At 48.7% G+C, this 27920-nt stretch overlaps 1 protein-coding gene across 10 annotated transcripts; it reads left to right on the top strand.

Annotated features, from left to right (window-relative positions):
- The first annotated feature begins 105 nt into the window (after positions 1-105).
- On the top strand, positions 106-27648 carry Dhx30 (DExH-box helicase 30). Of its 10 annotated transcripts, none has more exons than XM_040740147.1 (23): positions 106-234; positions 1902-1996; positions 4815-4869; positions 6758-6853; positions 8153-8181; positions 16817-16945; positions 18182-18294; positions 19857-20158; positions 20523-20643; positions 21216-21365; positions 23315-23467; positions 23748-24584; positions 24830-24905; positions 24989-25093; positions 25292-25467; positions 25664-25870; positions 25953-26034; positions 26106-26299; positions 26406-26565; positions 26676-26833; positions 26917-27020; positions 27096-27235; positions 27322-27648. In XM_040740147.1, exons 4-23 carry the CDS (start codon positions 6783-6785, stop codon positions 27573-27575), a joined length of 3561 nt encoding a protein of 1186 aa, XP_040596081.1. In that variant the 5' UTR covers positions 106-234; positions 1902-1996; positions 4815-4869; positions 6758-6782; the 3' UTR covers positions 27576-27648. The 10 variants fall into 10 exon arrangements, with proteins under 10 accessions (XP_040596081.1, XP_040596082.1, XP_040596074.1 ...); XM_040740148.1 differs by having other exon boundaries at positions 4750-4869; XM_040740140.1 differs by lacking the exon at positions 8153-8181.
- The last annotated feature ends 272 nt before the right edge of the window (positions 27649-27920 follow it).

The raw sequence follows: 27920 nt of genomic DNA, 5'->3' as shown, positions 1-27920 counted from the left end.
ACACTACAGTCTAGGGAGCCGAACGCCTCGCGAGCCCCTAACAAGAGGAATCCTTCACAGGAGGGAAAGCCAAAGGCCTACGCCGTGTATCGTCGGGGACGCAGGCGGGACTTCCGCCTCGGGACCCGGAAGGGACCGCGCCGTCGCTGGTGGGAGTTGTAGTCCGGCCGTGGTTGGGGGGGCCAGCGGCTCATGCGCCGTGCACCGAGGCTTGTTTCACATCTGTAACAACAGGTGAATTGGGCTTTTTATTCTACCCTTTCGTGCCCCTTGAAGCAGCCTGCCACGGTCGGGGGTGGTCGGCGCGAGGAGGGGTCCCGGTCCGGCCGGCGGCCTGGCAGAGAGTGGGAAGGAGGAGCTGGCGAGCCTGAGGAGCAGGCCGGGCATCCTAGGCCTGCCCGTGAAGCCGGCCCGGCGGAGCCGTGGGCAGTCAGGCCTCGGCCTGCGGTTGCCATGGAGCCGGGGCGGGGCGGGGGCCAGGCCGGTCTGCCGGGGCGGGCCTCGCTGCCAGGGGCTCCACGGAGGCCGAGAGAGAGACCGCTTTATTGGCGCGACGACGCCTTCGCCTCAGGGGATGCTCGGTTTTCCCTAGGCTGGGCCTGGAGGAAGTCTCCGGAGTGCCCCGAGACCTTTGTCTGCCCCTCCTCCCACTGTGCGGTCTGGACCGTTCCTCCAAAGGGAGGCCTGGTGCATTTTTTTACTCCTTTGGTTTGCCCCTTTTTGCACCGACCTTGTCACTGGGGGAAGCTAAGGGGTGAGGTGTTCTTTGTTTGCTGGTGGTGACTTGTCCCGTTTTGCAGGGAAAGACCTAATGCATGTTGGGTCCTTTGTTTGCAGTGGAGTCCCAGGGGTCCTCAGAACCCTCAAGCCAAGGGTATGGCGTCGACACGCTTTCTAGATAAGTCTTTGTGTAATCAGCTTGGGTCATTCAATTGCACTTTCCAGTGTAGAGATTGTTCACCTTACAACCCCAGTTCATAGCGGTTTGCCAGGCACTGAAGTAGGTAGACTGCAGCTGTCCAGGTGCAAGGTCTCAAGTTGTTTTGGGTGCAGTCAGAGTGAGATTATACATTACCTGACGATTTCCCCTGCGGTTTCTTGGAAGGCCCCACTGCCGTGTGCCATGCTCAGAGTCTTGACGTTTCCAGGAGGGAAGACTCTTTCCTCATATATATAGATATAAATTGTAGATTTATGATAATGCTTTTTGCTTGTGCATTTATATATTCTTTGCCAAAGTTTTTATCTATGTAGACCTGACCCCCAAAGGTAGTAACTTCTCAAGTATTTTAATTTATGAAGCTATAGTCCAAAGTTGTATCAGCTTTTGGACCCCACTTATCCTCTCAAAAATGAACCTGATACATTCAGAATACAAGCTGATGTGTAGGAAAAGTAGTGTAATATAAACCTGTAAAACCACGGGGTCAAAATCTTTAATGCATATTTCCATTCTGTCCTGATGCAATGGGATCCTGGGTAAGTTGTATAACTGTGTTTCAGTTTCCTTCTCCTGGAAAGAACCCGGTTCTTCACACGGTAGTTGCAGGGATTATATGAAGTAAAGTCTATGGATTTTTTTTGTAAACTGTGAAAATTGAGATTGTAATTTTCCCAGTCTGCAAGTGTCATTTTAGATACATTAATATTATAGCCATTATGGGTTTAGAAAAGCAAAGGGGAGGTTTGCTCTGGGCTTGGAGAAAATGTTCTTAGCATGTTCTTACAGATGCTCTGTGGGACAATTCACATTTGGTGGGTCTAGGACAGGTTGGGGGCCTCTTGAATGATGCCATTGTGTCAAAAACTTGTTAAAGTTCATAAATTGTTTTCTGTGATTGGTACAGTTTTGCCTCCTAGTGGGGATTGCCATTCCAGTGACCCAACATTGTATTTTCCAGGAGGAGGCCCAGCCTCGTGATGAGGAATAGCAAGGAGAGAATTCAACTCCAGTTCGAAAGCCTACAAAATCTGAGCCCCTCACTTCTCTTATAAGGTGAAGCGACTTAGCCCTGCCTATAGATTGTGTTGTGTATTTTGCTTAGCCACAGTATAAAGCATGTGCTTGGTGCCATTTATGGTCCTCTTAGGAGTATTGTTCATAATTTGTCATTATGGAATCTGTGGTCTATTATGGAGCTGTCACAATCTACTAGAAGTTGCGTTTCTTCACGTAAGAATTTTTTTTCTGTGTTTTTTGTTTTTTCTCTGAGACAGGGTTTCTCTGTGGCTTTGGAGCCTGGCCTTGAACTCACCACAAACATCCGCCTGCCTCTGCCTCCCAAGGGCTGGGATTAAAGGTGTGCACCACCACTGCCCAGTCACATAAGAAATTTTGACATACTAGAATTTCATGTATATCTATAAATTGTATTAGAATCAAATATTTTCTTTTTTTTTTTTTTTTTTTTTTTTTGGTTTTTTGAGACAGGGTTTCTCTGTAGCTTTGGAGGCTGTCCTGGAACTCACTTTGTAGACCAGGCTGGCCTCGAACTCACAGAGATCCGCCTGCCTCTGCCTCCCAAGTGCTGGGATTAAAGGCGTGCGCCACCACCGCCCGGCTATAGAATCAAATATTTTCAAAATTACCACCACATTACAAGGGATGTACATTTATTTTGGATCTCTGTGAGATGGTCTAGAACATTGTAAAGTGAGATGTTTTAATATCTTGAATCTTATATTTTTTGAGATGAAGACAGAAAAGAGCATACTATATGGAACTCAGTTGGCAAAGAAAATTCAATGACTTTTTAAAAGCAAAACTCAGCTGGGTATGGTGAGTAATGCCTGCAGTTCCAACACTCCGGAGCTAAGGCAGGGGGATCTCTTTGAGTTCAAGCACACTCTGGGCTACAGAGTGAGACTTGGTCTGAAAAATCTCCAAAAACTAAAATTATAGCAAAACCCAAGTTTGTTTACATGCACATTTTAAATTTCCTTGGCAAAGAAGTATTGTTTTGGGGCTACAGTTATAGTTTAGTGGTACATCAATTGCTTTGCTTGTACAAGGCCTTGAGTACAATTCCCAGTATCAAAAAAAAGATGATTAAAACATTCTGACTTGCTGGATGGTGGTGCACACGCCTTTAATCCCAGCACTCAGGAGGCAGAGGCAGGCGGATCTCTGTGAGTTCGGAGGCCAGCCTGGTCTACAGAGCGAATGCCAGGATAGGCTCCAAAGCTACACTGAGAAATCCTATCTCAGAAAAAAAAGAATAGGCCTTTTACTTCACACTCCCATGAGTTGGGAGTGAAAGGGAATTGCAGTTAGGAACAGGTATGTAGCCCTAGTCTCCTAGCAACGTTGAGCATTAACCTAATGTGCAAAACATTATTGGTCTTTTAAAGCTAGATCTAGTAAGGGTTACTAGACCCACTCCTAACCCAGGAGTGCTAGTAAAAAGACCTCTGCTAGGTGGTGGTGGCGCACACCTTTGATTCCAGTGTTTGGGATCGCTCTGAGTTCCAGGGTAGCCAGGACTGTTACACAGAGAGATCCTGTCTTGAAAAATCTAAAGCAAGATGAATTAAAAAAAAAAAGATATTTAAGTATGAATTTGAGTATTTTACACGACAATATTGCTAAATTACAGGTGTTATTTTTTTCCAGTTATCACTAGTCTCAGTTAAATGTATTATTAAAAGCCAGGCGTAGTGGCAGACACTTGTAATTCCTTCACTTGGGAGGCAGATGCAGGAGGACCAGAATTCAGAAAACCAAGTAAATAAATAAAATAAAGGAAAAAGGTACTAATAGGTAGAATGTACCACAACACTGGGTGTGAGCTACATACCTGCAACCTCAGTGCTCAGGAAGGATAATTTCAGGCTAGCCTGGGCTCTATAGTAAAACCCTGTCTGGTGGTGGAGGGGACACCAATCAAGACTTCTGGCTAGTAGCTGTGGCCTAATGTATTTATTATTTATTATTGATATCATTAACAATTATTACTTGGAAATTTACCATTTGTTTCATAGGGACTCCACCATAAAAAGCCTTTTTTCCTTTTCTTTTTTTTTTTGTTGTTGTTGTTTGTTTTTTTGTTTTTCAAGGCAGGGTTTCTCTGTGAAGCTCTGTCCTAAAACTTACTCTATAGGCCAGGTTGACCTCGAGGTCCCAGAGATCTACCTGCCTTTGCCTCCCAATTGCTGGAATCAAAGGTGTGTGTCACCCAGCTTAGCAAAACTTTTTAATTCTGAAACTTTATATGGTCACTCTTTGATACTATCAGTCAAGTCCCATTCCAAAGAGCTGTACCAGGTTTTCTGAAAGCCCAGTTTGTCCTTAGGCAGTCCTCAGTTCAATTTCCCAATGCCACTTGCAGCAGAAGGTCCCTGTGGTATTCAGTTTCTTCTTGGAAAGACCAGGAAAATCTGGAAGTGTTGTACCTAGGTAAAACTGTGTTGTCTTGACACCCTCCATCACTTTCTGTTTAGCAGGCTCAGGGAGTTATAGGACAGCAAAAAGAAGGACTGTCAGTTAGAAAGCAGCAAAGAACAGAGTGTGGAGCTAGCCTTTTGTTTGTTTGTTTTTCTGGTGACAGGGTTTCTCTGTGTAGCTCAGACTCCCTTGGAACTCATTCTGTAGACCAGGTTGGCTTTGAACTCAGAGATCCACCTGCTTCTGAGTGCCGGGATAAGGTGCCCGCCACCACTGCCTTGGCATTCTTAACCCTGGGGAGCAGCAGTGGGGCTCACTAGTTCACAGCTTCATTTCCCTGTCTTCTGGATTCTGTATTCTTGCAGTCTTTGCAGATTCTTGAACCAGGAATAGTAATCAACATTCATGGCCTTTTGACCCTCCTTCTCAGGATTCCAGCTTTCTCTCCTGGCCAGAAATGTTCAGCCTGGACTCATTCAGAAAAGGTAAGAATGAGCTGTGCATAGACTCCATGCCTCTCTTCCCTTTGATTGGCCACCATGAAGGCTGTGAGCCCGTTCCGCAGTGTGCAATCCTCTTCCTTTTCTCCCTGGGCTCAGGTGCTGCCTCGTGTCCTGGGTGTTGTGCATGTTTGTTACCTCACTCCCAAAGTTCTCCTTCCTGTCAGTCATTGTCACTGCTTCCAAAATCCTGCCTGGTTTACTTTTGTCTTCCCCTCCTCCCCCTACCAGGGTTTCTTTGTACAGCCCTGACTGTCCTGGAACTCACTCTGTAGACCAGGCTGGTCTCGAACTCTCAGAGATCCACCTGCCTCTGCCTCCCATGTGTTGGGATGAAAGGTGTGGGCCATCACCACCAGGTGCTTGTCCGTTTTTAATATAGTGTCCCTAAATGTGAATGAGGACTCATCAGATAGGAATGAAGAAGTTGAACTAATCATTTCCAGCCTTACCCTCAAGGCAGAGCCAAAATGAATTCAGAATTCAACCTTAATCTAGAAGAACCTATAGGCATTTCAGGGTTATGGTACTGTGAAAACCACACACCTGGTATCTTAAAACTTAGGAGAGAAACAGTGTGATTGAAATACATTTTATGCCTATGTGAAGCCCTCAAAGAATTTATACAAATATTGTGTTAAAAAAGAAGACATGGCCTTTAATCCCAGCACTCGGGAGGCAGAGGCAGGCGGATCTCTGTGAGTTCGAGACCAGCCTGGACTACCAAGCGAGTTCCAGGACAGCCTCCAAAGCCACAGAGAAACCCTGTCTCAAAAACAAACAAACAAACAAACAAACAAAAAAAAAAAGAAGACATGGGAAAAATAGACTTTGGGCAAGTCAGGTAGAGCGTGTGAAGAGAGGATGACAGGCACTGGTGTGTGGGCGCGTGCTTTGGGCGACCAGGGCAGGTAGCTAGTGAGACGCTAAGAATGTGCCAGGAGCACTCTGATGGAACAGGGTTGCTGAGTCAGTGCAGGCAGAAGTGAAGCTCTGAGCTGCCAGGGCTGCTTAATTTTATTTCACGTATCTCAAATTTTGGAGCTTCTTTTTTTTTTTTAATAATTTTTTAAAGATTTATTTATTACATAGACAGTGTTCTGACTACATGCCAGAAGAGGGCACCAGATAGAATTGTAGATGGTTGTGAGCCACCATGTGGTTGCTGGGAATTGAACTCAGGACGCCTGGAAGAGCAGTCAGTGCTCTTAACCTCTGAGCCATCTCTCCAACCCTTGGAGCTTCTTATAAAAGTCCAAGTGTGGTAGAGCACACCTTTATTCTCAGCACTCGGGAGGCAGAGGCAGGCAGATCTCTGTGCCAGGAGGACAGCCTGGTCTCCAGAGCGAGTTCCAGGACAGCCAGGATTACACCAAGAAACCCTGCCTCAACCTTCCCCCACCCCTGCTAAAAAGACGACGAGTGTAGATGATTAAAGCAAAGCATATAGGATGTATATTAAGACTCAGAGACCAGAGGTGATTCCAGTACTTGGGTCCAAGAGCCCAAAGTCACCTTTGGTACAGTGAGTTCAAGGGCTGGCTGCCTGGGCTATTAGATATGGTATCTCAGAAGAAAAAAAAAACAAAAAAACTCAAAACAATTATAAACTTCGTAAGGGGTAGATGAGGAAATAGTTTGAGGCCTTCTGGAGAGTCAACAGAGATCTCTGTCTGGTGTTTCTATGAGCCAGTTACTGTTCTGTTCTGTTGTGTGGAGTTGCTGCCCTGCCCCTTAGGACCTGTGGTTTGCTCTCCAGTATTGCCTGGAGTGCCACTTGGCTTCTCAGGGTGGAATAGCTCAGTTGCATGCATGTATGCACTGGGAGGGATGAGAACATGTCACCCTGATGTGTTTCTTTTTCTTTCCCCAGATCGGACCCAGCACAGGCAGCGTCAATGCAAACTCCCCCCACCCCGCCTTCCACCCATGTGTGTCAACCCTGCCCCTGGAGGGACCATCTCTCGAGGTAAGGGAGGAGGGAGAAGGAGCCTTGCTTCCAGCAACCTCTTGATCTGAGATCAGTGGGTAGGTGGGTGGTAATGAAACCCTGTACTGGGAATGTGTATTTCTGGAAAGTGACCCTGGAAGGTGGCTTAGCAGAGCTGATAGACCCGAGTGAGAGCGTACTTATAATAGTTTTTGTTTTTGGTTTTTTTTTTTTTTTTTTTGGTTTTTCAAGACAGGGTTTCTTTGTGGCTTTGGAGGCATAATAGTTTTTTTTTTTTTTTTTTGCTTTTTTTTTTTTAGATTTTATTTATTATGTATTTTGCCTGCATGTATGCCTGCAGGTCAGAAGAGGACATCAGAGCTCATTAGATGGTTGTGAGTCACCATGTGGGTTCTGGGAATTGAACTCAGAATGTTTGGAAAAGTAGGCAGTGCCCTTAACTGATGAACGGTCTCTCCAACCCTACAATAGGATTTTATAACCCTTGGTTATGTGACTTAGACCCTACAGTCTCCTTGGGCCTCCATGTATGGCCTAAAAGAAATGTTATGATAAGTTGAGTTGTTAAGCACCAGTATGGGGAATCTTCTAGGCTACAAGGAATTCTGGCTCTTGTGTTTCAGAGAAAGCAAATGCTTGAAGCAGGGTCAGAACAGAGCCCTGACCCAGCCTGGTACTCTCCATCTTAGATGCTTGGATACTGTCTTCCCTAGTACATGAAAGTACTTCACTGACATTAAAGTCTACCTGACAGTCCTTTGTCAAGATGGCCTGTCTTTTTGATAAGGAAGAATGTCTAAATACCCAGATGAATGATGGCTCACTTCAGTTGAGCATATACCTAGGGGTAGGGCCAGCAGTCAGAAAACATGAGTCTACCTTCCCTCAGACTTGCCTTTTTTTCTGCATTCTCCAAGACCAGCATCCTGGTAGCCTGCTTGTCTCCACAGGTGTTCTTCCCTGCTTCGCTGCCTGTTGATACCCCTCTGTCCAGTGGGAAGAACAGGGTTTTAGGTCATGGAGTCTGAGCTCCATCTCAAGTGGGTCTGGTGTAGTTTCTGTAAAGTACCTTGAAGGTCAAGAGCTTAGGAATGGTGTGGGAGCAGTTTCTGTGGCCTGTGCTGCCGCCAAGTTTCCAGTGCACTGCCCTCCTCTTTGCCATGGCCCTGACTTGACAGCAGTGTAGTGTAAATACATACTTCCAGCCCTGTGACCACCCGACTTACGTGTTAAAGAAATGCCACCCCTACTATTGCTAAAACAAGAGTTGATTGCCCTTTTTTTTTTCTTTCTTAAAATGCCCTGTAACTCGAAAAGGCTGAACGTTAACATTTCCAACATGGCAGGTGAGTGGCTCTGAGAGTGTTAGATGTGCTGTGACTAAGCTCCAAGATTGTTAGTTTGGGTTAACTAGGTAGGCAGTGCTCTTGGGATGATGGGTCACCTGTGGGGTGATCCATAGGTGCTGCTCACATCTCTAGCTGTGCCTCCAGAAGGTGTCCTGACAGTATGCACTGTTAGACCTTCTTTCTCCCGTGCTGCTTTCTGTTTCTTTCTTTTTTTGTGGTGGTGGGCATTGAACATAGGGCCTCACACATGTAATGCTAGCACTCTGCCATTGAGTTACATTCCCTCCCTCATCTCCTCCTCCTCCTTTTTTATTTTTGCAATGGAGACTTACTGTATTGTACATGCTGGCTTTGAACTTCTAGGCTCAAGCAGTTCTCATGCTTTAGCCTCCCTGTAGCTGGACTTATAGGTACTGTACCTGGTATGGCACAATAGTGTCTCCTCTGGTACTTCTGCCTTAAGAAGGAGCTGTGAGCCGGGTGGTGGCACACGCCTTTAATCCCAGTACTTGGGAGGCAGAGGCAGGCGGGTCTCTGTGAGTTCCAGGCCAGCCTGGTCTACAGCATGAGTTCTAGGACAGGCTCCAAAGCTACACTGAAAAACCCTGTCCCAAAAGATCCTGTCCCGAAAAATCAAAAATAAATAAACAAACAAACAAATAAAGAGTTCAAGACCAGTCTTGGCTTCAATAGTACATGAGATTTTGTCTCCCCATACCTGTAGAAAAAGAAGGTATGGGGAAAAAATTATTGTTTCTAGTGTTCAGACAAAATAAATGGCACCCGTGCTGGGCAGTGGTGGTCTGTACCTTTAACCCCTGTAGTTAGGTGTCAGAGGCAGCTCAACACTAGCCTGGTCTGCAGATGAGTTCCAGGGCAGCCAGGGCTACACAGAGAAACCCTGTTTCAGAAAACCAAAAGGAAAAATAAAAAAAAAAAACAAAACAAAAACAAATAGCAGCCAGAAGATGGTGACCATAAGGCTCATCTCCTTCCCAAACCTCTCCCTTTCCGACTGCCGATGTCTTACCATGGCCTCCTTCCAAGGGAAGGGTGACTAAATCGAGGGACTCGCCCATGAGGGTCTTTTGTGCATCTTTTCCTTTTTGCCCAGAGTTGAGGCCTGGGGCACTAGGAATACTACAGGGTCCTCCCTCGCCCAGACCCGAGGCCACAGTCTGCTCTTCTCCATGCATTTTCATGCAGTTGCGTTCCTCGTGACGCGCAGCTCACGCTGAGGGATGTGTGACATTCGAGTGTGTAAGGGCGCTCACCCAGCCCTGTAGCTCTCCTCTTCCCATCTGCAGTCAGCCTCACCATGTCTTCTTGTCACATGCTACCTGAGAGCCCCAGTTGTTTAGGTGTCGCTAACCCCTCCCCTGTTTCTGTCAAAGGAACTGTGGTGTGTGCATCAGAACCTTGGTCACTGTGGGTTTCCTCTATTATGCTTTCACGTTTCAGTTCCTAGGCCAGGCATTTGAATGATGCCTGTACTCCTGGCACTTGGCAGACTGAGTCATAAAAGGATTGTTACAAGTCTGAGGCAGCCTGGGCTACATAATTAGTTCCATTTCAGTCTGGGCTATATCAAAATGTAAGTTAAGGGTTAAGCTCCTAAACATTTACCTTCGGACTCAGATCCTCTGCACCTTGATTCCATTTAGTGGAGATGCCCTGCCTGACCCAGAAGTGGACAGCAATATCTCAGAGCTGGCGAGAGGCTTAGCAGGTAACAGTTATTGCCATGCTATCCTGAGGACCTGAGTTCAGTCCCTGGAGCCCACGGTGGAAGGAGAGAACCACGAACATGCATAAATACTAAAAATTGATAAAAATAAAAATGAAATAAAAAGAAACATCTGAGTTAATACCGTTTTATATCTTTTTTTATTTTTATTTTGAGATAGGCTCTTACTTTGTAACTTTGCTTGGCCTAAACTCTGTATGTAGGCCAGGATTAGGATGTCCTGGAACTCACAGAGATTTGCCTGCTTCTACCCCCTGAGTGCTGGGATTAAATTCATGAGCCACTATACCCAGCTATATTTGAGCTTTTGCTGTCATGTTTCTCTGTTTCAGTTAACCCTGCCATATTAGCAGGAAAGCAGGTACTGATATTACATAAGCAAATGAACATGGCTCTGTCCCATTAACTTCCTTATAGGGCTGAAATTGTTCTTCAGTGGTGCAAGAATTTGCCTAGTTTGAGATCAAGTGAATAAATCAGGTGTGATGACATATGCCTGTAATCCCTGTGCTTATAGGATCAGTAGTTCAAGGTCATCTTTGACTAATAGCAAGTTTATGACAAGACTGGAGTAAATGAGATCATGTTTCGAACACCAGTAACTAAGAGCTTACAGTAATAGCAGTGGACTTGGTTTGTTCTGTAGTTGATGGTTTGCCAATCCCTACTCTGAACCCTTGGGAGATCATAGAGATAGAACGCTTCCAAAAGCTGGTCCAAAGAGCTGCCTTGATTTTAGAGGAGTCACTGGAGTTTATGGAATGGAGTATTTGCTCAGGATGACTCCAGATCTTAGAGTACAGTGTAATTTATTTTTATTATTTTCCCATATTCTCATTATGCTAAAACCTAGGGTTTTTTTTTTTTTTAGTGAGTTTTTTTGTTTGTTGTTTGTTTTTGGTTGAAATGATGTTTCAACGTGTAGTTCTGGCTGTCCTGGAACTCACTGTGTAGCCAATGCTGGCCTTGAACTCAAAGATCTGTCTTCTTCTGATTCTCGAGTGCTGGGATTAAAGGTGTGACTCCCCCCTCCCCCAGGCTTGAGCTTTTGTTTTTAGATTTTATTTACTCTTATTGTATATAATGGGCATATAATGTGTGTCTGAGTAGAGGCATGCCAGGTGTGTGTGGAGGTCAGAGGATAACCAGAGTCAGTTCTCTCCTTCTACCTTTCTGCGGATTGTGGGGAATTAAACCTATGGCCTCATGCAGGCTAGTCACTATATCACTAAGTTATATCCCCAGCTCAAGAAGTTTTAGAAACAAGGTCTTAGTCTGTATCCTAGGCTGGCCTTGAGCTCTCAGTAATCATCCTGCCTCATCTATAAAGTTCTGGGATTATAGACATGACCACAATGCTTACTTTGACTTTTTTCCTAATGATTTATTTTTATTTTGTGTGCATTGGTGTTTTTCCTGCATGTGTGTCTGTGTGCAGGTGTCACGTCCCTTAGAATTGGAGTTACAGTTGTGTGCTGCCATGTAGATGCTGGGAATTAAACCCAGGGCCTCTGAAAGAGCAACTTAGTAGTCTTAACCATGGAGCCATCTCTCCAACACCCTTGATTTTTTTTAATAAAAAGTTTCAAGTATCTGTTTACAATCTGGCTTCTAAAATTGGAGAAAATGAACAAGGTGTTGTGGTGTATGCCTTTGGGAGGCAGATCTCAGTGAGTTCTAGGCCAGCTTAGTCTCCAAAGTGAGTTCCAGGACAGCCAGCACTGTAACACAGAGAAACCCTGTCTTGTGGAAATGAATAGAGAAGATGGCGTAGCAGATGCCTGTTCTTGTCGTTAAGCTTGGACACTTACTAGTTTTTGGCAAGTTTTGTCTTGTGTGTATTTTTTCACTTTGTCTGTTCAGAAGCAAAGCCAAGAAATCATGCATTTCTCCTGTGTATTAAGTGGCTGTCAGCGCAGAGTGTTGTACTGAGGAGGTCATGATGGGCACTTGTCAGCTTTCTAGGTGGGGGTCTTTTCTCCAGACTTGTTTCCTGCAACTGTGAGACGCCACAGTTTTTGGTTTATTCTCAGCCACTGTTGTGCCCACCCTGGCTTGGTGGACTTCTCTACTTTTGAAGACACTTGGGCTGTTTGCAATCTTTGAGCACCATGTTTGAAGATGGTTAGACCTCTAGCCAAGTAATGAGCCACAGCCAAGCGCAAAGCCCTTGGGTAAGCATGTTCTGCCCTGTATATGGATCTGGGCAGGAGTGTTTAATACAGGTGGTGTCTCCTGTGACAACTGTGTCAGAGTCTTATTATTTATACTTACATTTATTTCATTTTGTGTGTATGGGTGTTCAGCCTACATGTATCTGTGTGCCATGTGCATTTCTGGTACCAGCAAAATACAGAAGAGGGTGTCAGGGTCCCTTGGGACTGGAGTTACACAGTTGTAGTGCTGGAAATCAAACTCTGGTCCTCTGCAAGAGTGAAGCTATTAACTGATGAGCTGATTCTTCTATCATGTGGCTCATGTATCCAGTTCTGGCTTCAAACTTTCTATTTTCTATTGCCAGGGATGACCTTGAACTTCCATTTTCCAATGCTGGGATTTACAAACATACTTCCATTATACAGTACTGATGGTTAAACCTAGTCACCGTAATTATGGAGGCTGGGCAAGCGCTAGCACTCAAACTCCATCCCCTGACCTGGAAATTCCTCTGGAGACCAGGCTGGCCTCAAACATGCTACAGTCCTGCCTAATGCCTCCTGGGTGCTGGGATTATAGGTGTGGCCACCACTCTTGGCTAGTAATAATGGTTTTAGTTTTTCTTTTGTCAAGACAGGGTTTCTTTTCTTTCTTTTTTTTTTTTCTGACTTTTTAAGACAGGGTTTCTCTGTATTGTTTTGGAGCCTGCCCTGGAACTCACTCTGTAGACCAGGCTGGCCTCGAACTCAAGAGATCCTCCTGCCTCTGCTTCCCTAATGCTGGGATTAAAGGCGTGTGCCACCAACGCCCGCAACAGGGTTTCTTTGTAGCCCTGAATGTCCTGTAAGTTAACTGTAGACCAGGCAGTCTGAACTCAGATCCTCCTACCTCTGCCTCCTGAGTGTTAGAGGTTTGTGCCAAAAGCAGCTTAATAATATGTTTTGCTTATTTATTTATTTATTTGAAGCAAGGTTTCTGTGTAGCTCTGGCTGGACTGGAACTCTTTTTTGGTTTTTCGAGACAGGGTTTCTCTGTGGCTTTGGAGGCCGTCCTGGAACTCGCTTGGTAGTCCAGGCTGGTCTCGAACTTACAGAGATCCGCCTGCCTCTGCCTCCCGAGTGCTGGAATTAAAGGCGTGCGCCACCAACGCCCGGCCTGGAACTCTTTTTTTCTGTTTTTGTTTGTTTATTTGTTTTTCAAGACAGGGTTTCTCTGTATTGCTTTGGAGACTGTCTTGGAACTCACTCTGTAGACCAGGCTGGCCTCGAACTCACAGAGATCCTCCTGCCGCCCTCCTCCCCCATTAAAGATGTGTGCCACCAACACCCAGCTAGAACTAACTCTTTAGATCAGGGTGGCCTTGAATTTAGAGATCCAACTGCCTCTGCCTCCTAGTGCTGGGATTAAAGGTGTGTGCCACCACATCCAGCAGTATGTTTTAATAAACCCTCCAGGGAATTATTCAAGTCATGGCTAGAATTAAAAAACAAATTACTTCTAACCAACCTGAACTGCCAGCCCCACAAAGCTTTCTCCACAGAGCTGAGCCTCTGAGCCCCCTTCACGAGCGGCCCTCCCCACAGCCACTACTTCAGATTTGGTTTCATCCCTGTCACACCCGAGCCCTACTTCTTAAAGCCTCAGGAGACAGAAGAGGACAGAATCCAGGCACAGCAGTTTGGAAGCAAGGAAGCAGAACTGTGGAGCTGGCTCAGTTCTTGGCACTGTGCTTCAGCTCAGGGGATTGAGTCAGTTTATATTCAAGAGTCTTCACATTTACCCATAGGGCTGGCTCATCTACATCCAAGTCAGTTTTAGAAAACAGCTTGTAAGGAATTTCCCATGTGTAGGATCTGGAGGAAACTTGGGTTATTTCCTTGAATGGAGGTAGAGCAAGTACATAGCACTATTTTCTAAATCTAAAATCCGCCTCAGATCCTGGGTTTGATTTCCTGGTGAGGAGGCTTGGGCCTGTGGTATGCGGACTGGCATCCTAGCTCCCTTGCTCTCTGCTCAGCACTGAGTCCCCCTGACCAGCAGAGGGCGCACGGTACTCCTGCCGGCCGCTGAGCCCTCGGAGGTACTGTCGCACTCTGGGGCCGCAGGGATCGGCGGGATCGCGATGGCGTCTGCCAGGCGGCTCGTGGCGCTGGCTGCCGGCGTCTCTCCGCGCCTGCGGCCGCCCGATCCCCGCTCTGCCGGGCGACAAGGACTCTCGCGTGGCTTCTCATCAAGCTTTGGCCGTCCCGATGGCACCCAGGAGGCTTCCGAGGTTGAATCAGAAGTGGTCCCTAGCGAGCCTGGGGAGGGCGACGGAAGCACGGTGAACGGTGAGGGCTGTGTAGTGGAGATTGGGCTGCAGCGTGCTTGACTGGGGAAGGCAAGCGAGAGGCGCAGGACAGAGGCCGCTCTTGAAAGTGGTTTGAACCCCTTTCGTCTGTGGGTCTCTGCTCTGCTGTTAGAAAGCTTTGTGTGGCTTGGGACCACCTAGAACCCAGCACGCCTGCGCGTGTTTGGGTGGGTGGGAAATCACATGAATGTCCTACTTCTGTCAGGTTGTGGGGTATTGAGGGTTAGCACTGTCATCACAGTCAGACTCAGCCACAAAGACAACTGGAATATAGAATCTTTGGTAGACTTTGGCTGTATGGCTCCTGACTAGGGCAGAGAATGGAACTGATGATAACATCCATGGCCATTAAGATAGAGTGAGCTAGGGGCTGGAGGGATGGTTCAGTGTGTAAGAGCACAGGTTGCTCTTGCAGAGGACCAAGGATCAATTCCCAGCACCCACATGGCGGCTCACAACCACCTGTAACTCCAGTACAGGGGATCCGATGCCCTCTTCTGACCCCCACGAGCGCCAGACATACATGTGGCAAACAGGTGTCCATGCAGACAAGAAGTTCATACATACGTTAAAAAAATAGAGTGCTAGCTGGTCTTTAACCACCTTGAAGAACTGGGGCCTGTGGCGTGTGCACATCTGTGGGTCTAGTGGGTTACTTAAAGTAGGGAAGATGGGGCAACTCGCCTTCAGTCTGCCTAGGTGCTGTTTATTAACTGCTTGATTCTTACATGATTTATAATAAAGCTTTTAGGAGAGTGCACCAGGTAGAACGCTCCTATTGTGCTAGTTGACACAGGTATCTGTCCCAGGTAAATATCCCAAACTAGATAACAAGTTTACATCAGAAATCTTGGAGCAGTGTTTTCCAAACACAACACTGGTGGGATGGCTCAGCTGGTCCAAGTGCTCGCTCTACAGGTCTGGTAGAGAGACCCACGTTCCAACCCAGGGTCACAGTGGATGGAGAGAATAAGCTTGCAAGGGTTGTTCTCTGACCTCCCAATGGTGGACTCTCTCTCTCTCTCTCAGTAATAATAAAAGAATTGTTTTTGAGACATTGCCTCACTATATAGCCATGACTGTCCTGAAACTCACAGGATCTGCATGCCTCTGCCTCCCAAGTGCTAGGGTTAAAAGTTTGCAACAACTGCCAGGCGTTGATGGCACACACCTTTAATCCCAGCACTCGGGAGGCAGAGGCAGGTGGATCTCTGTGAGTTTGAGACCAGCCTGATCTACAAGATCTAGTTCCAGGACAGCCTCCAAAGCCACAGAGAAACCCTGTCTTGAGCCCCCTCCCCCCCAAAAAAAGAAAAGTTTGCAACAACTGCTGGGCAATGAATGAATGTTTGAAAAGACAAAAAAATTAAATACAAATATGATCTGAACATTGCTGGTATTCTCAGGTACCCACTGAGGGATAATGCATCCCCTGCTGTGTAAAAATCTCCCAAATGGTTATGATGAAGCAGGCACATGATACTGCATGGAACACCCACTAAGGTCTGTTGTAGGGTGTTATAGGTTGAACATAATGCCGGACACTGAAGGTGGCAGACGAGAAGGCCTTATACCCCTGAAGATTTCTCGTGCTCAGTGTCGATGGACCCTTCGTTTTGCTTTGAGCTGTTCTGAGTGGCCGCTCTGTGATCAGCTAGGCCCTGTCTGTCAGGAGCTAATGCTAGATGGGATGTCTCAGGCATTTGTATTATTTGTGTTCTGAGGTTAATGCAGACACTTCAGTGAAGGGAAGGAGAGAGGCCTCCTGGTGTCTGATGCTTCCTTTTCCTCTTGATGCCAAGGGGCAGGAAAGGGTTGGCTCCTGCCTTTGTCTTGGCTGTGAGAGGACTTCTGCAGTGCTGAGGCATAGTCTGTAAATTCTGGGTCTCCTTACTACCTACATGAGGCCAGCTTAGGACCTTCAAGTCCAAGATCAGTACCAATACTTGACAGCTGGACCTTGGTGGTCAGCCTTGGGAGGAGGAAGTGGCCAAATAAGGGAGTAGACCTCTATGGCTAGCTTCAGGGATGCAGGCTAATGGCTTAGCAAGGAAGAGGGGACGGAGGAGAAGGGCAAGGCCTTCTGGAACCATGTTCGCCATGCAGGAGCTGGCCAGAGTCCCTTTAGCGCCTGTCCTTCTAATTGTGTGAACTGCTTTATGAGGGTCTTCATCTCTCATGTGCATGCATGAAGATAGGCTTTTATTTTGTTTTCTGAGTATCCTCTTTCAGAAATGGGGTTTACTGACCATCTAGCCCTTTTCCAAGAATGCTTTGGGGTCCTGAATCAACAACTTTAGCCCAGAGTGGTTTTGATACATATCTTATGGAGTTTCAAAATAAAAGGAGTTGTAATTATTTTACTCTTATTTTCTTAGCTTCTAGGGACCTATTAAAAGAGTTTCCACAGCCCAAAAACCTTCTCAACAGTGTGATTGGACGAGCCCTTGGCATCTCACATGCAAAAGACAAGCTAGTCTATGTGCACACAAATGGGCCGAAGAAAAAAGGTAACTCTGCTGATGGCTAGCTAAGTGAATCATTAGTTTGAGTCATAGGACACTGCTGCCCTTTTCTCTCTCTTGGGTTTTTTTTTTGGTCAAAAAAGCCAAAGTAGACTTGCAGGCATTCTGCTTGTTTGCTTTTGTTTGTTTTAGTTTTGTTTTGATTTGTTTGTTTTTGTTTTATCAAGACAGAGTTTCTTTGTGTTACCTTGGCTGTCCTGGAACTGGCCTTGACCTCACAGAGATCCGCCTGCCTCCGCCTCCCGAGTGCTGGGATTAGAGGTGTGCGCCACCACCTAGCCCTGTTCATTTGCTTTTCGTTGTTTTGTTTTGAGGTAGGGTCTTACGTAGCCTAGGTTGGCTTAGAGCTTGCTGTGTAACAGGAGTTGGTCTTGGATTGTTGGTCCTCCTGCTTCCAGGTTACAGATACTGAAGGTATTCTGCACACATTGTGCCACTCTCCCCAGCCAGAATGGGTTTTCTAAGTGTGAACAGTCAGTAAAGAATTTCATAATGCAGTTAGATTTGAAGAACTACCAAAAATCCACATGCTTCATTCAGGCAAAGCAAACCCAGCAGGTGGGGTACGGAGTGCTCATCTTGTCTCACAGGCCCCTGTAGTGCTCCCTGCTTTTGGTCCCTTGTGTAACAAGGAATGCAAGGAAGAGGTGATAGTGAGGACACGCGTGCTCCAAGAGTGTCAGAGAGCCCATATCCCACAGAAGCATTCAGGCAAACCATTCCAAATAAAGGTGTTTTAGTTGGTTGTTTGCTTTGAGGCAGGGGTTTCTCTGTATAGGAATTGTTCAGGAACTCACTCGGTAGACCAGCCTGGCATTGAACTCAAGAGAGCCAGGGTATGCTTCTCTAGTGCTGGGAATAAAGGACTGTGCCACCATACCTGGCTTGTTTGATTGTTTTTGATACAGGGTCCTGGAATTTACTTTTGTTTTTTGTTTTAAGATTTGTTTATTATGTATACAGTGTTCTGTCTGCATGTTTGCCTGCAGGCCAGAAGGGGGCACCAGATCTCATCACAGGTGGTTATGAGCCACCATGTGGTTGCTGGGAATCGATCTCAGGACCTCTGAAAGAGCAGCGAGTGCTCTTAACCTCTGAGCCATCTCTCCAGCCCCTGGAATTTATTTTGTAACCTGATTCTCTTGCCTCTACTTCTGCAGAGTTCGGGATACGGGTGTGGCTACCATTCTCACTTCTTTATTCTCTTGTCACTCTCCCAGAAAGTCACCCTGCACATAAAGTGGCCCAAGAGTGTGGAGGTAGAAGGCTATGGCAGCAAGAAGATAGATGCTGAGCGGCAGGCGGCAGCGGCGGCTTGCCAGCTGTTCAAGGTGAGCTGCCTGACTGCTCTCTCTCGGTAGTGAGTCATTCAGCTTTCCTGAGCTCTTCTGCACCCTAGTTTTTGTGTGTTTTTTTTTTTAAGATTTATTTATTTTTTATGTATACAATGTTCTGTCTGCACGTATCCCTGCAAGTCAGAAGAAGGAACCATATTTTGTTATGGATGTTTGTGAGCCACCATGTGGTTGCTGGGAATTGAACTCAGGACCTCTGCAAGAGCAGCCAGTGCTCTTAACCTCTGAGCCATCTCTCCAGCCCCCTGCACCCTAGTTTTACTCTTTTCTCTCTCTGTGTGTATATGTGTGTATGTTTGTGAGGACATTACCTGTGTGTTGACTAGAGGTTGTCTACATTGTTTTTCTGTTTGTTCATTGCTTGTTTGAGACAAGGTCTTACTGTGTAGCTTTGCTAGCCTAGAGCTACCTATGTAGACTAGGCTAGCCTCAAACACAGAGATACACTTGCCTCTGCTTTTTGAGTGCTGAGACTAATGGTGTGTCTTACCACATCTGGCTTGTCTACATTGGTTTTTGGGACGGGATCTCTCTCTGTGGCCTGGGGCTCACTGATTAGGCTGGGCTGGTTGGCTGGCTGGCATGTCTTATGATGCAACTCTTTGTGCCTCCCCACCTTGGTATTAAAAGCGTTCACCACCACCACCTGGTGTTTTATATGAGTTGGGGATTGAGTTTAGGTCTTCGTGTTTGTGTGGCAAGCACTTTACTAAATGAGCTAACTCCCCAAACCTTGCCTTATTTAAAAAAAGAAAAAGAAAAATGTTTTTCTGAGATGTGGTCTCACTATGTAGCCCTGAGTGGTCCAGAATTCATTATTGTAGACCAGACTGGTTGCCAGATCGCCTCAGTGTTAGGATTAAAGGTGTGCACCACCACCACTGATTTAAAAACATTTTTTTTAAAGGCATTTATTTTGCATGTGTTGCTTGCCTGTATGTGTAATTGTAGGTGGAGTTTTTCATCAGGACCTCAATCAGGTCTGTTCCACCATCCACTTCCCAAATAACCACTCAGCTGCTTAATATTAATTATAAAGGATTTCTCCGTGTATCGCTGACTGTCCTGGAACTCACTCTGTAGACCACACTGGCCACCGAGTCTTACAGCTCAGGCCATCTACAACTTTAAGTGATCCTCCTGCCTAGGCCTGGGAGACCTAGGATTTTAGGGTTTACCTCTGTGCCTGGCATTTTTAAGTCTTCTCTTCCTTTTCTCCTTCCCTTCTGTCAGGCTTTCTTTCCCTCGCTTTCTTTCTATTTTGTTTCTTGAGATGGTCTCTGCACAGTTAAGACTGGTCTAGATCACAAGATCCTTCTCTGTCAGCTTCCACTGTTGGGATCTGGCCAGGGCTGAAGTGTGTATAGCAGAGCACAGAACAGGCTGACCAAGGTTGATAGTGATGGTGATGGTGTTGGTGTTGGTGATGGCGATGATGTTGGTGATGATGTTGGTGTTGGTGATGGCGATGATGTTGGTGATGGTGTTGGTGTTGGTGATGATGTTGGTGTGCTCCTCATAGTTTTTCTACCCGACAGGGCTGGGGTCTGCTGGGTCCACGGAATGAGCTGTTTGATGCAGCCAAATACCGAGTTTTAGCTGATCGTTTCGGGTCTCCAGCTGACAACTGGTGGCGTCCAGAACCCACCATGCCTCCAACTTCCTGGCGGCAGCTGAATCCAGAGAACATTCGGCCTGGGGGTCCTGGAGGCCTGTCCCGATCCTTAGGCCGAGAAGAAGAGGAAGATGAGGAGGAAGAGCTTGAGGAGGGGACCATTGATGTGACGGAGTTTCTGTCCATGACCCAGCAAGACTCTCACAACCCACTCAGGGACTCGAGGTACAGAGGGATGGCAGGGACCCTGGCCACGTCTTGACATGGATCAGTCTTCTCAGAGCCCCACATATGAGATTGGGTGGGGTAGTACACTGGTAGCTACTGTCTTGGGCGGTGGCTGGACTCGTGCAGACAACACCTGGTCCCTCTTTCCAGCCTGCACTTGGGCCCCACCTTTGCGGCAGTCTCTCGGCTCACTTCTCTCTGGGAAGCAGGGGCTCTGGCTTCTGCAGTATGGCAGTCACTCCTGACCGTCATCTGCCTCCTGCCTTTCTGTCCTACCAGCACTGTGCCCCACGTTGAAGTCCCAGAGAAACTTGCCTAGGAAGACAACAGACTTTTTCACCTAAACTATTTGTCCTCATAGGGGGGGTTCCTTTGAAATGACAGATGATGACAGTGCTATTAGAGCTCTGACCCAATTTCCACTTCCCAAGAACCTTCTGGCCAAAGTGATTCAGATCGCAACATCGTCCTCCACAGCTAAGGTGAGTTGGCTCTCCCAGAAGTATGTGCACGAGCCACCCTGGCTTCCCAGGGCTCAGCAGGAAGCAAGCCTCGGCTGTGGGGCAGGGCTCAGGTTGCCTGACTTGGCTCCCACCTAGGCCAGTTAGGACACAGGATCCTTGATGAATGGAAGGCAGAGCAGGAAAATAGCCACACAGGGTGTAGGCTGGGGACTGCTGACTGGAAGGCCCGGATCTGACCAGGTGGTGGGTTAGGGATGTGAAAGAATAGGAGTGGAGTGCCTCAGTTGTGTAAACGTGCTAACTGGTTGTGGGTTAGGAAGACAGGTAGTGGCATCGTGTGAACCCCGTGTTCTGCTACAGAAATGAGAAGCAAATTCAGAGGTAGAGCTACACAGGGTCATTGATGAGTGAACGACATGAAGCAGGAGGGACAAAAGGGAAGCCAAAATAAAGAACTGTGGTTGCGCCCAGTCTGGTGTGACTGTCATTTGGTGCTGTGGTGGTGAGCTCCGCCTCTGGGTTCCTTGAGGTGCATAGCCCACCTATCTGTTCATTCCTGGCCTTTGTAACTTCTTTTACCTTCCGTGCAGAACCTCATGCAGTTCCATACTGTGGGCACCAAGACCAAGCTGGCTACACTCACCCTGCTCTGGCCCTGTCCCATGACCTTTGTTGCCAAAGGGCGCCGCAAAGCTGAGGCTGAGAATAAGGCAGCAGCCCTGGCTTGCAAGAAACTGAAGGTAAGCCTCTGTCTGTGGCAGAGGAGCCCGCTTCTCTAGGAAGTCAAATACCAGGCCTTGGGCTGTTTGTGCCCAGGGAGGAAAGGATCTGTTGCCACTGTTTCTGTGACTGCTTCCTCAGATCTCTATAGGGACTGTGCCTGAGAGCTTCACCTTAGTAACACTTGGCCAGAGCCAAGGTGAAACCAGAGTGAAGTCTCACCGGCAGAGGTGTGAAAGCACTGCTTGGCTTTTGAGGTAGGCTTGGTGCTGAGAGATCCTGCTAACCTTGGTGGCAATAATCTGGATGAAACTTCAGGAAGTAAGTGGCTTTAAGGTGATGGCACTGTGGCCTACAGCTGGCAGGTTGTCACCCCTCATACGTTTTTCTTTTAAATATTCACTTACTGTCTGTGCACCATGGCATACATGTGGAGCTCAGAGGAAGGTACGCAGGAGTCTGCATTTGAGACAGGGCCTCGCTACAGCCTGGCCTGGTACCTGCTAGGCCGCTCAGGTTGACTTCCAACTCAGTCTTGTCCCCTCCTGAGTGGAAGGATCATCAGCCTTCTTTCCTCCCAAGGTTTGGGGGTTAACTATAGGACATTACTCATGTTTGGTGGCCACCCTCCCACTGAGCTGTGTCTGTGGCAGTTCTGGTGCTCTGGTGTACCTTGTGAATCTGGTTTTGGGGAACCATGTCTTAGATCCCGCTGATGGTGAGGGATACATCTGTCAACTTGGAGAACATGAGGAGTCCATGAGTTGGTGGTACTGTATCCCACTATCCTAGTACTTAGGAGGCCAGGCAGATAAAATGTCACGAGGTCAAGGCTGGCTTGTAGTCAAACAAAACAACAAAAACCAACAAAAAAGAGAACAAGTTGCATGCAGCTGGTGAAATAGGGGGTTAGGTAAGGGCTCAGCAGGGCAGAAGCCTGGGGCTCATTACAGGATGAGGAGAGTCTGCAATTTCACTTTATGCACAAGCCCCACACTCTGGGCATGGGAGAGGCTGTGTGGGAAGGAGCTGCAGTGTTGGGGAGCCGATACACGCAGACAGCCAAGTGGTAGCATTGGTGCCTTTTGTGACCTTAGCACTGGTTCTTTAGTTCTAGCAAAGCTAGATGAAGTTGTAGTGGGACGATGTCCTTAGGGAGGGAACACTTGGGCTGAGTTTGGAGAGGGAGCTAGTGAGCTCTCCACATGGGAGACACACAAAGCTAAGAAAATGGCAGGCCTGAAGGCCATGCTTTATCTCCTGAGGTGATTTTAAGCATTTGGTGAAACAAACATTTTACTTTAAAGGGCCTATTTTATCATGTTCAGTTACAGGACACTCCATTTACTTCTTTTTATGGTGGGGTCACAGGTGGCACAGAGCAGTTAGCAGCAGCATCTGCTAGTAGGATTTGGGTGGGTTAGCTATGGTGTGGCTGCACAGGAGCCTTTGGAGCAGGGCTTCGGGGGCGTGCCCGGCGTGCCTCACTGGTCCCCGGTGTGTGTTGGGAATTTGTAGAAATGAGATCAGTCTTCTGGGATACTAGGCGGCTGTGACTGCACCAGAAGAGTGCTCTCGGGCCACCATGCCTGGACAAGTGGTAGGGCTCTACTCTGATAACAAATTTAGTTCTTTAGAAAACAATGGTTAAGCCGGGCGTTGGTGGTGCATGCCTTTAATCCCAGCACTCGGGAGGCAGAGGCAGGTGGATCTTTGTGAGTTCGAGACCAGCCTGGTCTACAAGAGCTAGTTCCAGGACAGGCTCCAAAGCCACAGAGAAACCCTGTCTCAAAAAAAGCCAAAAAAAAAAAAAAAGAAAGAAAGAAAGAAAGAAAACAATGGTTAAACTTACTATTTGAGCTATACTGTGGAGCCCAGACTAGCCTGGAATTTGGCAAGCCTCATACCTGCACCTCCTGAGTGCTGGGGTTATAAGAGCACAGACTAAGCCATACCTGTCTTCCTGCAGAGCCTGGGCCTGGTGGACAGGAACAATGAGCCGCTTACCCATGCTATGTACAACCTGGCCTCCTTGCGTGAGCTGGGTGAGACCCAGCGCCGGCCATGTACCATCCAGGTGCCCGAGCCCATCCTTCGCAAGATAGAGGCCTTCCTGAGTCATGTAAGAGTCCTGCCTTCCATTCCACTGTCTCCCTCCAGACCGAAGGCTGCTTCTTTCTGCCCTCAACAGGCATAGAAAAATCTGTTTTTTCCCCACTGAGCAGGGCCCTAAGTCCCCTTAGTCTTCATGCCTATGAGGGTATCAGGGCAGTCAGAGCCCAGGTTCTCTGCTCTGTGGGTTGGGCCCTAAACATCTGACCCTGGTGACCCTTGGAGGGGCTGACTGCATGGAGTAGGAAGACAGGCACTTCTGTCATTTTGCTTGCTTCCTCGTCCTCTAGTACCCGGTGGACAGTTCATGGATTTCCCCCGAACTCCGGCTGCAGAGTGATGACATCTTGCCCTTAGGCAAGGACTCAGGGCCCTTGAGTGACCCTATCACAGGCAAGCCATACATGCCCCTGTCAGAAGCGGAGGAGGTACGCCTGAGCCAGAGCCTGCTAGAGCTGTGGCGGAGGCGAGGGCCAATCTGGCAGGAGGCCCCCCAGCTCCCTGTGGACCCTCATCGGGACACTATCCTCAGTGCCATTGAGCAGCACCCAGTGGTGGTCATCTCTGGGGACACAGGCTGTGGGAAGACCACACGCATCCCTCAACTGCTGTTGGAGCGCTATGTGACTGAGGGCCGAGGGGCCCGCTGCAATGTCATCATCACACAACCTCGCCGCATCTCAGCTGTGTCTGTGGCCCAGCGGGTTAGCCATGAACTGGGCCCCTCCTTGCGCCGGAATGTGGGCTTCCAGGTGCGCTTGGAAAGCAAGCCCCCAGCCCGAGGTGGGGCGCTGCTCTTTTGCACTGTGGGTATCCTGCTGCGGAAGCTGCAGAGCAACCCCAGCCTGGAGGGGGTGAGCCACGTCATTGTGGATGAGGTCCATGAGCGGGATGTGAACACAGACTTCCTGCTGATTCTGCTCAAGGGCCTGCAGCGGCTCAATCCAGCCCTGCGGCTGGTGCTCATGAGTGCTACAGGAGATAATGAGCGCTTCTCCCGATACTTTGGGGGCTGCCCTGTCATCAAGGTGCCTGGCTTCATGTATCCCGTCAAGGAACACTACCTGGAGGACATCCTGGCCAAACTAGGCAAACACCAGTATCCACACCGGCATCGGCATCACGAGGTGAGGGACACCCACCCCATAGTCCCTGGGCTTTCCTTTGGATTCCCTCCTCCCTGTCTTCATAACAGTGCATTATCTTCCCAAGCCTGTCTCCTTGATAAAAACTGGGGAATAATCATGCCTGTGTGTGTGGCAAGTATGTGAGGGCTGGAGTTCACACCGAGTAGCTCGCCCTCACTGTCCTTTGTTGTGTCCTACGTGTGACCCCACCCATGACCGTGACTGGCCTTTCTCCCCTGCCCCAGTCTGAAGATGAATGTGCACTTGATTTGGACCTCGTGACTGATTTGGTTCTGCACATCGATGCCCGTGGGGAACCAGGTGGGTGCTTCTCCCACGTCTCAGCCATTCCCTCTCCCTACTAGCTGAGCCAGCCAGCTCATGGCTGCAGGGCTCCTTTACAGGTGGAATCCTGTGCTTTCTGCCTGGTTGGCAAGAAATCAAAGGAGTGCAGCAGCGTCTGCAGGAGGCCCTGGGCGTGCATGAGAGCAAGTACCTCATCTTACCAGGTGAGAGTCTGAGTGTGACTGGTGATGAGCCCTGCACCTCCGTGGTAGGGAGTGGCCCAGGTGTTTGACCGTATCAAATGGCTTCTGCTTTGTCAGGGTCAGGGATGGGTGGGGGACGCAGTTCTCGTCCTGCCCTCAGTCTGAGACTCCTCTGGCTGGAACAGGGCCTGTAGCCCTTTTGTGTCTTGTACCCACCAGTGCACTCCAATATCCCCATGATGGATCAGAAGGCCATATTCCAGCAGCCTCCACTTGGGGTGCGGAAGATTGTGTTGGCCACCAACATTGCCGAAACCTCCATCACAGTCAACGACATTGTGCATGTTGTAGACAGCGGCCTGCACAAGGAGGAACGCTATGACCTGAAGACCAAGGTGGCGCCTCTCTCTTGGACCCAACCCACCCCTTGGGGGAGGACTCCTGAGGTTGCCCCGTCCCTGTCTGCTGTAGACATCCTTTTTGTGTGAAGGCCGCACTTACGGGAAATGTCTCTATTGAGGGGCGATGAGGGTGACTGGAGAAGTGGGTAGGTAGGCCTTCAGCATGTGTGTGTCTCCTGCCTTCCTCCAGGTGTCCTGCCTGGAGACCGTGTGGGTGTCAAGAGCAAATGTGATACAGCGCCGGGGCAGGGCAGGCCGTTGCCAGTCAGGTTTTGCCTACCACTTGTTCCCGAGGAGCCGGCTGGAGAAAATGGCTCCTTTCCAAGTGCCAGAGATCCTGCGCACACCTCTCGAGAACCTGGTGCTGCAAGCCAAAATCCACATGCCTGAGAAGACGGTGAGGCAGAGGCAGCGCTGGGGAAGGGCTGGCTTGCTCCTGGGCTGGACAGGCTCATGGGGTGTGGTTCTTGTTGCTGTAGGCAGTGGAGTTCCTCTCCAAGGCTGTGGATAGTCCGAATATCAAGGCAGTGGATGAGGCTGTGATACTGCTCCAGGAGATTGGTAAATGGAAGCTAGGAATGGTTGGGGTGTGGAGTAGCTCATGCGTGGGACTGACGGCTGAACTGTTGCAGGGGTGCTGGACCAGCGGGAGTACCTGACCACCTTGGGGCAGCGCCTAGCCCACATCTCTACAGATCCCCGACTGGCCAAGGCCATAGTGTTGGCTGCCATCTTCCGTTGCCTGCACCCACTGCTGGTGGTTGTTTCCTGCCTTACCCGGGACCCCTTCAGCAGCAGTTTGCAGAACCGGGCAGAGGTGGACAAGGTTAGATCCAGTGTTTCCTACAGCCCTCTTGCTGTTTGTTCAAGCATGCCTCACCCATTGTACTGAGCTCTACTCATTCTCTCGACTCCCTTACATTCCCTCCCAGGTGAAGGCATTGCTGAGCCATGACAGTGGCAGTGACCATTTGGCCTTCGTGCGTGCTGTGGCTGGCTGGGAGGAGGTGCTGCGTTGGCAGGACCGTACCTCCCGGGAAAACTACCTGGAAGAAAACCTTCTGTACGCCCCCAGCTTGCGCTTCATCCACGGTCAGCCTGGCCCCCAAGAGGGCCTTCCTGAGCACCTCCCCCCACAGAGCTCCCATCCCTAGCCGTGAGGCAGGGCTTCTGTTCACACTGTCCTTTGCTTGCCTCCCCAGGGCTCATCAAGCAGTTCTCAGAGAATATTTATGAGGCTTTCCTAGTGGGCAAGCCCTCTGACTGCACGCTGCCCTCTGCTCAGTGCAACGAGTACAGCGAGGAAGAGGAGCTGGTGAAGGGTGTGCTGATGGCCGGCCTCTACCCCAACCTCATCCAGGTGCCACCTCGAGGACAGGGAGCTGTCCTTCTGGTCACCACCCCTCTACCCTACGTCCTTGCTCATATTTCCTGTCCTTTTAGGTGAGGCAAGGTAAGGTGACTCGGCAGGGGAAGTTCAAGCCCAACAGTGTCACTTACAGGACCAAATCTGGCAACATCTTGCTGCACAAGTCAACCATTAACAGGTGGGTGGCAGGCGGGACTAGAGAGGGAGGGCCTAGAGAATGTAGCTTCACATTACACAGCACTTTGTTCCCTAGGGAGGCTACCCGGTTACGGAGCCGATGGCTGACGTATTTCATGGCCGTCAAGTCCAACGGTAGCGTCTTTGTTCGAGATTCCTCCCAGGTGCACCCACTAGCCGTGCTGCTCCTAACAGATGGGGACGTCCACATACGTGGTGGGTACCTCTCACTTCCGCCACTCCCCAGGGCTTACCCATGGCCTCAGAGGCATGGCCAACGCAGACTCTTTGCTCTTCTCCAGATGATGGGCGCCGAGCCACCATCTCTCTGAGTGACAGTGACCTGCTGCGGCTAGAGGGTGATTCACGAACTGTTCGGCTGCTAAGGGAGCTGCGGCGAGCCCTAGGCCGGATGGTGGAACGGAGCCTCCGAAGCGAGCTCGCTGCACTTCCGCTTAGTGTGCAGCAGGAACATGGGCAGCTGCTTGCACTGTTGGCAGAGCTGCTGCGGGGACCTTGTGGCAGTTTTGATGTACGCAAGACAGCTGATGACTGAGCCCCTCTTCCGCTGGGGCTATGTACAGAGTGCAAATGTTTATTTAAAATAAAGTTATATTTATCCCTTGTGAGTGCTGTTGTCATCCCAAGTGCTCTCAGCCCCAAGTCAGGGGGAACAGACAATGTTTACAGCTAGGAATACAGAGCTGGTGTGGGCCAACTCCTAAGGGAGGAAGGGGCTTAAGACCTCCAACCTTCTAGGCAGCCTTGGTTTGTGTTGGTCCTGCAGGGAGCACTGGGCACTTGTCCTTGGCCACACTCATTTCTCACAGGCAAGGGAGGGGCTGAAGGTACAAAGGGATAAGTAGGTATAGGGACTAACATGAGAAGCAACACAGCCTGT

This window comes from Mesocricetus auratus, unplaced genomic scaffold (assembly GCF_017639785.1).
Source record: "Mesocricetus auratus isolate SY011 unplaced genomic scaffold, BCM_Maur_2.0 Super-Scaffold_100691, whole genome shotgun sequence".
Classification (NCBI taxonomy): domain Eukaryota; kingdom Metazoa; phylum Chordata; class Mammalia; order Rodentia; family Cricetidae; genus Mesocricetus; species Mesocricetus auratus.
This window is presented reverse-complemented; position numbering and strand designations above follow the sequence as displayed.

Coding starts and splice junctions, on each gene's coding strand:
- Dhx30 (XM_040740139.1), top strand. CDS start 14,211: ATGGCGTCTGCCAGGCGGCTCGTGGCGCTGGCTGCCGGCGTCTCTCCG. Junction 14,419..16,816: donor CGACGGAAGCACGGTGAACG/GTGAGGGCTGTG, acceptor TTATTTTCTTAG/CTTCTAGGGACCTATTAAAA. Junction 25,094..25,291: donor CAAGTACCTCATCTTACCAG/GTGAGAGTCTGA, acceptor TGTACCCACCAG/TGCACTCCAATATCCCCATG.